Source organism: Populus alba, chromosome 3, assembly GCF_005239225.2.
Source record: "Populus alba chromosome 3, ASM523922v2, whole genome shotgun sequence".
NCBI classification, from domain to species: domain Eukaryota; kingdom Viridiplantae; phylum Streptophyta; class Magnoliopsida; order Malpighiales; family Salicaceae; genus Populus; species Populus alba.
Genome location: NC_133286.1, coordinates 10,753,080 through 10,762,617, shown reverse-complemented (window position 1 = coordinate 10,762,617; position 9,538 = coordinate 10,753,080). Strand labels below are relative to the sequence as shown.

General features: G+C 35.4%; 2 protein-coding genes across 3 annotated transcripts; both read right to left on the bottom strand.

Moving 5' to 3' along the window:
• LOC118037993 (uncharacterized) lies at positions 1 to 4,983 on the bottom strand. Of its 2 annotated transcripts, XM_073408095.1 has the most exons (6): positions 4,532 to 4,983; positions 3,061 to 3,979; positions 2,363 to 2,458; positions 1,731 to 1,867; positions 891 to 1,092; positions 1 to 213 (listed from the first exon to the last, which is right to left on the bottom strand). In XM_073408095.1, exons 1-5 carry the CDS (start codon positions 4,741 to 4,743, stop codon positions 918 to 920), a joined length of 1,539 nt encoding a protein of 512 aa, XP_073264196.1. In that variant the 5' UTR covers positions 4,744 to 4,983; the 3' UTR covers positions 1 to 213; positions 891 to 917. The 2 variants fall into 2 exon arrangements, with proteins under 2 accessions (XP_073264196.1, XP_034900093.1); XM_035044202.2 differs by lacking the exon at positions 1 to 213 and having other exon boundaries at positions 654 to 1,092; positions 4,532 to 4,978.
• A 1,223-nt stretch (positions 4,984 to 6,206) lies between these two features.
• LOC118037992 (sm-like protein LSM1B) lies at positions 6,207 to 9,538 on the bottom strand. Its single transcript, XM_035044201.2, has 5 exons — positions 8,866 to 9,538; positions 7,620 to 7,688; positions 7,414 to 7,529; positions 7,260 to 7,322; positions 6,207 to 6,442 (listed from the first exon to the last, which is right to left on the bottom strand). Exons 1-5 carry the CDS (start codon positions 8,924 to 8,926, stop codon positions 6,365 to 6,367), a joined length of 387 nt encoding a protein of 128 aa, XP_034900092.1. The 5' UTR covers positions 8,927 to 9,538; the 3' UTR covers positions 6,207 to 6,364.

The following is a 9,538-nucleotide window of genomic DNA, read 5'->3' as shown; positions in this document are numbered from 1 at the left end:
AGATCTGCTAATATATCTATTCAAATACACATAATTATAAATTTATGACTACGATAACACAGATAAAATGATAATAATATAATCAAAATACTTAAACAATTTACTATATACTAATAATCCAAGCATGCGAAGAGTTAGTTATGAAGCAACAAGCATGCAGGCCAACGGTCATCTTCTATTTTATCCAAATTTGCTTCGGCCAAATCCCCTGCCCTGCAAAATCCTTTAGATGCTTACTGCCATAGAATGTTGTCTGTCAAATCCAAGCATTCGTGGGGAACCAAAATAAATTCTGAAAGGAGAATTTGTCACTGTATAGGGCCATTTGAACCTGTGTTTAGAACCGTATTTCCAAAAAAAATTTGATTTTTTTTTTTAAATTAATTTTTATATGTTTTTAAATCATTTTTAATATATTGATATTAAAAATAATTTTAAAAAAAATAAAAATATATTATTTTAATGTATTTTCAAGTGAAAAACAATTTAAAAAAACAACATTAACACATTTATAAACACCTTATTTATATTTTTATTCAAAAACCCCACATAATCTTCCTTCCAAGTAAAAACCAGAAGCACTCATGGCATTTTTTCTTATAGTTATCATTTCCCGTATGCGAAAACATGGCTGGAGAAGCACAAACCATAAAGGAATAAAAAACTAATTAATAATGCACATTCAATGATCACTGTAACAAGTACACAGAAAATTTATCTAAAAAAGTGCTCAGAAATACCAAGAATGATAAACAAGAATTGAAGAAAGAAAAGGTCATCCTGTTGCAATCCCCAAAGCGGACTTTTTATCTGTATAAGTTTGCTCCTGCAGTAATTCTCGATGCAGATTTAGTGTGGTCATTGCAACAATAACAGATGATAACACCAACCTTAGAACATAAGAATTGAGACTTGCACTATTCTGTCTTATCTTCTTCCAAATCACCATTAGATGCTCCATTGCTGGTGTGCACTGGTATGGGTTCTGGCGAACTTCTAACATCCTTAGAAGGTATTGTGGATGGTTTAATGAGTGTTAAAGTGCCATCATCCCTGTCAAACTCATCGCTTGCATCATCTGAGTAAGCGTATCTGTCAAGAAAGCAAGAAGGTAACAAAAATATGGCAAAGTCAATGTCCTGACCTCAGACGATGATAATCCAAGCTGTGGCAGTGCTCCGTAATAAGAGCACAAGTTTTCTTTCAAAAACAATGATATTCATTCCATATAGCACAAAAATGCACCCATGTTTATATGGAAATCACCATTTATTACAGCAAGACAGGAATGCTTGATAACTGAAAGACAGCAGAAGATGAATACAAGTGCACAAGCATGTTGGGCAGGTATGGTTGTCAGTTCCATAACTCTTTACACGAATATAATGGTATGAGAATATTACATCTAAGGGTTTTTTTAATGCCATTATGAAGTTATAATGTGCATATTTTTAATACCAATCCAAGCAAACTGTAATTCTATCATTAATTTTCCTGTTGTCCTAAAAACGCTGACAGTTAATGAAGTTGACTGAAAACACTTCTCATACCCAGAGGTAGCTGGAGTGTATCTTATTCAATACACCGGTTTCATACATGGGCTAAGCACCAAGCTTTCATAGGCAATTACTGGGGCCTATTAAGAATTAACATCTTTTGTAGGTTGAAAGAGATTTAACAATGACATTATGGAATAAAAAGGAGAAGGTCTTGCAAATGAACTGTCTTACCGCATTGAGTTCTGGGAGGGAGCCCAAAGAGCACAGATGATGCATAGAAGAGAAAAGGAAAGGACTTGCCAGAAAGCTGGGATGACCCATGCATTCTGCCACTGCTCATTGTAAACATCATTTGACTTGAAATACAACTGCAAGTAGACAACTTTAAACTTTAGCAACAATGAAATTCCATGAATGAAGTTAGATCTGCAAAACATTGCACGGACAGTTCTTCCTTATCCTCAATTTTGATAAAAGCTGCAAAGTTATACTCGTACAATACAGTTAATTTCAAATTGTCTTATCTTATTCACAATCTATGCCGTCTCATCCTAGATGGTTTACGAAATCATGGAAGTCAGCAACAAATATAGTTTTACATTTCAAAAACATTGCTAACACACACACACAAAGAAAGAAAGAAAATGAATTTTCTTTTCGTTCCCTTCCAAATTATGTAGTGCTAGAAGCACTTATTTAGCTTACAGCAAAACATTGCAAGTAGTGAGAGAAAGTTCCATGGATTCTTTATGCTTTTACAATAAGTTTCTGTAGAATCATTGTCCAGTGACAAGGAGAATAAAAAAACATGTTGGCATTAAGCCTCATCTTCTTTACTTATATAGTCAGAGATTAACGTATACCTCATAGCATATCCAACCCACTGACACAATAACAGCTACTACCAGAGCATTAGTGAATTTCCGGTATATATCCAGCTTGACCATCATCCTCCTAGCCTGAGACATCAAGTGAGGAAGAAAACGTTACTACTTAAGTTCACTTCAACTGTGTTTGAACACATACACATGTAGTATCAGAAACTTTGATGTTTAAATGCATGTTATGTGAATGATGATCCAGATGCTCTGCTTCTGAAAAGATTTTATAGGTTATCAAATCATCTGATACAGAGGTTATCAAAAGTAGTTCACATCAACATGAGAAATACTTAGTTAACACCATATGAAGTCCATAAGTTTAAAAGAATGAAATGCTATGTTGTCCTGCATCTAATAATAGCTTTAGGGGGTGTTTGGGACAGGAATAGAGATTGCTTTTCAAAGTGTTTTTTGTTTGAAAATTCATCAAAATATTATTTTTTTTAAATTTATTTTTGATATCAAGACATCAAAACGATCCTAAAAACAAAAACAAAATAAATTTGAAGCAAAAAAAAAAGTTTAAATTTTTTCAAAACTCCAGTTCAACCACGAGACCAAACACCCCCTTAATAGTCATGGGGAAATTAGTAATCCATCTAATCCAGTATCCACTACATGCTAAGAAAAAAAGAACATTGCTGTAAAATAAACATCACTCAGAATGGCAAACCAGGTACCTGAAGCTTACTTAAAGTGGCAGAAAGTGACTTAAATATCCAAATAATGATGAAAGCATCCAAGAATGCCACGGGAAGAATCAAAAAAAGTTTGGCCTTGCCAGAAAGGTCACTAACAGCACCAACATTTTCTACTAATTCAAGCACTTCAGATGCCACAAAAAAGGTCACTCCAACCAATAGCACCTTTGATGTAAGACCACCTAAGGTAGGTCTCACAACACCATAGCCCATTGAAACCATCAAGATGACAAGGCGTGCAACTGAACGTTTAATAGTACCAAAAGTAACTGCCCATACAGTGATACCAGTTGGCCTAATTCCAGTCTCATTGAATTCAGCATAGTCAAAATACCAGAAAGCCATCTCGAACATGCCTAGTGTTATCACCATTGTTATGCAGTTTTGCAATGGAAAAACTTCTTTCCAGAATCTTGCATACTGAGAGAACCAGAATAATCCAAGTATAACAAAAGCAAGGGACATGAACCCGTAAAATTTCATAAGTGGTGCCATTCTACCGGGTAAATAACCACTGGGATTTTTCCATATAGTATTGCCCTCTACAACTACCTCTTTAAGATTAGGATCACAATGCATGAAATACAAATTGTACATCCCAGTTCTGGAAATCTGTATTGATTTTGATGGCAATGTTGCAACTACTTCATCTGCATAGAATGCAACACCAAAGACCTGAGGCCAGCCAGGATTTTTAGTTGACGGGCGATGAATGATTTCTCCTTCTGAACACACACCCAACTTTGCAAGATCAGCTGTGCAGCAGACAGCTCTTTGACCACCATAGGCAGAACCCCCAATTGACTCTCTATCTTCTACCTCAAAAACAATAGCTTGTACCAACCCTGAACTAAAGTTGGAAAATTCCTGGGTTCTCCGGAATGTAATCTTTTTAAAACTGGTGACAAATGACCACATAAAATTAGTCATTGGGAATAAATATTACCGAAATATAAAGCATGATGCTGTGTTTTAGACAACATAACAACCCAAAGTATACATTTCATGCTGTATGATAATGAGTTGAATTTCTTAACGTACAAATACAAGGTCCTGACCAGTCCCAAATTGAACCAAGTACCAGAGGCCCAGGTTAGAAATTTGAACTACTGAGCTCTAAAAGCATCAAATCCATATTATTCCTATGCTTGCATGATTCAATACCGCATTAAATCAATTAGTTATTATCAAGAGCATTATCTACTCCAATTCTGAAACTTGAATCACAATGGAATACCGTTATTAGATTATTGAAACCAAAAATATAATTGGCATGACCCATAACTTGTTCTTCTCGGCAAACCCCAATTTTTGTTCTCATTTCTACATCGCATGTGTAAAGCATAACTGTTTATACCCAAAGATGCAAGAGATCTGATCATAATTACACTAACACACACATAGAGATGTAAGGTAAATATACAAATTGTTGAGAAATAAATGGAATTACCGTATATAAGAGTCCCCATTAGCAGGAAGGACACTCTTCTCATTGACATTTTCAGAGGCAGAAGAGTAAATCCCTTCACTGCCGCCGTGAACCACAAAGGCATTCCCTTTGCCCACAAATCTCTCTCCTTTATACTCGTGAACTGAACCTTCAACAATCAAGCTCATAAACAGCCACACACAAAACAATATTGATTCATAGACCCTAAACATCCTTACAGAGAAAGATAGAAAATGGGTTTGCGTACGTGTCTTGGTCTTTCTGGATCTGCAAGTTGAGATCTTGCTGCTGAGTTGCTAAAACAAGAGACACAGCGTGTCAAAGCAGTAAAAATGAAGTGTGGAATTTAACAGTGATGGATCAGCTGCTAGATTTGAGTATTAAATTTTGGGTTTGGGGAAGTGATACTATATATCTTACACGTAGCAGCTAGTAAACGATGGAGCCATTGGATGCTTGACTTTTGGGTTTTGGATTGATGGGAGATTATGTGTGCTGTTGTGATTTTGTTGTGTACCGTTTGTTCTGTGTATATTATTGTATGGAAAAGAAACAAAGCTGTCGGTTTCTGGTTTTATATACTGTCTTTTTCTCGAGGAAAATGATTAAAAGTGATTATAATATTTTTCAGACAAATGATTTGAGGCAACATATGTTTCCTAGGATGGATTGTGTGTATATCTTGGTGCACTGACAGATACCGTTCATTCATGTTATAAGAAATATGTGTTTGTTACATGGTGAACGTGATTTTTGATAAAAAAAAAAAAATGTAAAAAAAAGAGTTTTTTAGCACAATAAATATATTGATAAAAACCACAACCCAAAAAATATTTAAAAAATAGATGGTTAGAATGTTTTATGTTTTAAAAATTATGAATTTAGTTTAAATTTAATAAATTATTATGTGAATTTTCCTTGTGTGTTTAATTATGAAGTGTGACTCGCTAAATTGTGGTCTTTTCCTATATATTTTATAAACAGTAACATTTTACCCCTTGTACTGTGCTAATGTTAAGAAACACTCATGAAAGAATCTGAACGCCACCCAAGCTTTGAGTTGAGGGATTTTTCTTGAAAAAATGTTGCGAGTAAAGCTGATACTAGTACCCCACTTTCGGATCTAAACAGGTCAGCTAAAAAGGCAGCACATCATTTTCTTCTTCTTTTACCTTTTTCTGTTTCCATACAAAAAAGATACTATTTCCTTGATTTCTTGCGGTTCCTCTAAACTTCACTAAATTGAGTTTTTAGCGAGAAGATATCAGGTTGGAATGAAGCAGGTTTCTTTCTCCCTCCCCGCCCCTGCGTGTGAATTTGAGGCTTCTAAATCGAATTTTATCATACGGCTACGCATTTGGGCTATAGAATAATAATTAAGAAAAAGAAATTAAGCCTGCCTTGAAACACCTTATTTCCAGATATAATCCTGCAAGACTCTGGTCACCTTCCCCCCAAATTTCCTGAGCTGCGCGAAATAGGGAATTGTAAAAAGGGAAATACCTCCTGCTAAGGTAATGAAAAAAGGTGAGAAACTACGACTTCAAAGATGCATTTCAGAGGTGCTATTTCAATTTTCTGGATGAAGGATCATTACAACTGAAAAACTGCAGGAACAACTTGGTTGTCAATGGAATCGGTGCACAACATCCGGTGATCCAAACTCGAACATGAATGAAATCCAGAAAGCAAGCACTGATTAAATTTGTCACGTACATTATTCGCAAAATGTTACAGAAACTTTGACAAAATAACATCCACCCTAATCATATCACCTACTCCACTGCCCGCTAAAATATGTGCGGATCACATAGCCTGGATGTAAGAGATGAACTAATCCAAATCAAGGAACTCCATTCTTTTCCTCATTGTACCTTTGAGATCTGTAGCCTCCCTTTCTGCTTTCTGTGCCTGCAAAAAATTACAAAGCAACAAAATTAACACAGTGTATAAAACAGATCACAAGTAAGCCAGCATCTTTGACCTCTATAGGAGATGAGAGCATTAAGAGAAATTTTATGAGAGCGAAGTTCTGACATCTCTTTGTTAGTTCAGCAACTGTGCCAGGTTCTTTTACGCAAAAACAGTGGTTACCTTTGGGTGTACCTGCTTCGGTGCTTACATCATAATTTTACCCTCACACACATCACGATTATATTTAGAAGGAAAATAAGGGATGTTATTTGTTAAAATGGAATAAAGTTCTAAGACCTGAATAAATTAGGTTCAATAGGCAGGGTGTAGTACTAGCTGGAGAATGATCAGCAAAGCTAAAAGTTAAGTGTTTAATTCAAGAGGAAAAAATCACCAAATACAATTCATGTCTCATCACTCAGGAACTTGACCAATATAATGGAGGCAGAAAAAAAGTCAGTCAGAAAGTTCAGTTAATGATTAGAGAAAAACATCAATGAGCCATTTAATAACAAAATGCTTATTTTTAGCATATTTAACATCAGAACCACAAGTCAGAGCGCAGTTGTGCACATACAAAGCTATGTTCCTATTGTCCCCTTCAGGGAATTGCTGTGTCCAAAAACCTTCCCCATAATGTCAAAAGTCATACCACAAAGCCAGCTTCCAGACCTATCAAGTTTATGATTTAACAATTTTTTTGTAGACTATGCTAGAAAAAAATTGGTAGGATGAAAGTTATTTGGGCCTCAAGTGATCTATCAGTCTTTGGAGTTAACTTTATCAACAAAATACCAAATTGAGGAACACTTACCCTTTTAATTTCTGCTTCTGAAACACGAGTCATATGCGGTGGAAGTTCCTCCCTCTCCAAATCCTGAGAGCAAAATGCAAATTGTAGAAGAATACCATACAGTATGCTACCATATAATATATTCACAGCAACCAAAGAAACAATCAAATTGTACCAGCTCCCCAATTAAGACAACATTCTCGCCACGAATTACATATAGACCCAAGTGGATGTCGCAATAAAGGTCGCCAACAATAGCTCTTTCACATGCACCTTCAAGAACAGCATTGGCTGCACACAGTAAATTTTTATATTTTCAGACATCAGAGAAAAAATATAATAGCAAGTAAAACTAGGAACAATAAGAAGTAGAAAATTTACCAAATTGGTCAAAAGAACGAAGTATTCCCATGAGCTTTCGGCCATCTCGTAGAAGCACAAGAAGCTTCTCTGAAGCATGAACAAAAGAACGAGACCCCAATCAAATATGAACAAAGAAAAAGTACTCAAAAGTCCAGAACACATATATTAATCCATTTTGTATCTGAATTTCATGCAGAATTTTGGTGCGCAAAATTCTAGTGTTATAATGTCTCAATTTCATTCATATATCAAACATGACTACTAGAATTGGAAATCATCAAGACAACTCTACAAAAGAAAATGTGGATGACATAGGACCATGAACCCATTTTAGTTCATTGGCATACATCCTGTGCATAACTTATAACCCATTATTTTAATACATTCTTTCAAATCAATTTCAATTGAATGAATATATATATATTCACACACACACATATATATCCCAAAGTCGGGTTTGACAAACTGCAACATTTTGGATTACAAAGCCTCAAACAAGCATGAATGTACTTGGATTCAGCAATATATATCAGGAAAGTTCAACAACAGCCAAAGCAAATAAGCAATGCTCCCAACTTGTATTTAGAACAAAAGGCTGTTAGACCATTCATCGACAGTTCATTCCAGAATCTTGAGCAAGGAGGAAACGGATGCAAAAACTTTAGGAAACGCTACTAAACAGTACCACGGCCAAAACATTAAGGCCATGCTGAGATATGTCCACCGATTTCAATTGGAAGAAAAATGGCCCTAATCATTTTCCATAACAGCATGTTAAAGAGTACAAATCCATGAAATAAATTAGCTCTTGCGATACCAAAAGCATCCTCACCAAAAAAAAAAAAAAACAAGAACCAAACTGCACTGAAGAAACAAAATTACATTATGAGCAATAATCAAGATTAATGAACACACTGTTTTACAACTCTGCTCAACTGAACAAAAACTATAAGCCAATTGAAGTATTAAACGCAGTGAGCAATAAGTTCAATACGGAATCAAAACAACCACAAAATAGCACAATCTTGCTAAGATAAACAATATGATTTGACGAAATCCAAACAATTCCAATAACAAAATACAAAAAGTGGTAGAACCCATCAACACAAACATATGCAAGCAACTACTTTTTCCAATTTTTTGACATGAATACAAAAAAAGGTCTTATTTTTAGGCAATTCTTGTAAAGTTTACTTTAAACGCAGAAACAATCCAAAGAACACTGCAAAAGGGAGAGGAAGAGACGGAAAGAGAAAGAGCTTACTATCAAGATAGCTAGCAAGAGAAGTAGAGAGGTAGATATCTTCCGGGCCTGCCCAAGACATCGTTTGATAATGGTTTCAAGGAAATTACTCTAAGTTGTAAACTTTTCGGTGCTCCAAAAATAACCGAAAAATTCTCTAAGTAGCAATCCACAAAATATGGCATTGGCTGCCTCCAGATTCCTCCTCTTTACCCTTAGCCACACACAGACGCAACAACAACAACAACAACAACTCTCTCTCTCTCTCTCGCTCTCTCCAATCCAAAACAAAAGGGATTAGAATCAACCCACCAACAAAAAAGAAAAACCCTGACACCAAGAACTCCCCCCTTAATTTTTCAAGAATTCAGATTCCAAACTCTAACTGTATTATTCATGAAAGATAAGAAAAAAGAAACCCTTCAATTGAATACTGTGGTATGGATCCAAGAAAAAACTAAAGAAGAAGTAAGTGGTGGGTTTTTAAAAGATAGGCACTCAGATCCAGTCGCACCGGGAGAGATTAGGAGAGAAAGAGGAAAAGGAAATTAAATGTGGGAAATGTTTTTATTTTACTGACTTAGGGTTTGGTGGTGCTTTTTTTTATTTTCATGATGGAAGTGGGAGTTGAAGATATGAAAGAGAAGGTGCTCTTTTTTCTGTTTTTTCGCTTCTTGCTCTCCCATAGGGTGTG

Coding starts and splice junctions, on each gene's coding strand:
- LOC118037993 (XM_073408095.1), bottom strand. CDS start 4,743: ATGTTTAGGGTCTATGAATCAATATTGTTTTGTGTGTGGCTGTTTATG. Junction 3,980..4,531: donor AATGGGGACTCTTATATACG/GTAATTCCATTT, acceptor ATTTGTCACCAG/TTTTAAAAAGATTACATTCC. Junction 1,868..2,362: donor TGGGTTGGATATGCTATGAG/GTATACGTTAAT, acceptor GTCTACTTGCAG/TTGTATTTCAAGTCAAATGA.
- LOC118037992 (XM_035044201.2), bottom strand. CDS start 8,926: ATGTCTTGGGCAGGCCCGGAAGATATCTACCTCTCTACTTCTCTTGCT. Junction 7,530..7,619: donor TCGTTCTTTTGACCAATTTG/GTAAATTTTCTA, acceptor TACTGTGTGCAG/CCAATGCTGTTCTTGAAGGT. Junction 6,443..7,259: donor CAGAAGCAGAAATTAAAAGG/GTAAGTGTTCCT, acceptor AATTTTTTGCAG/GCACAGAAAGCAGAAAGGGA.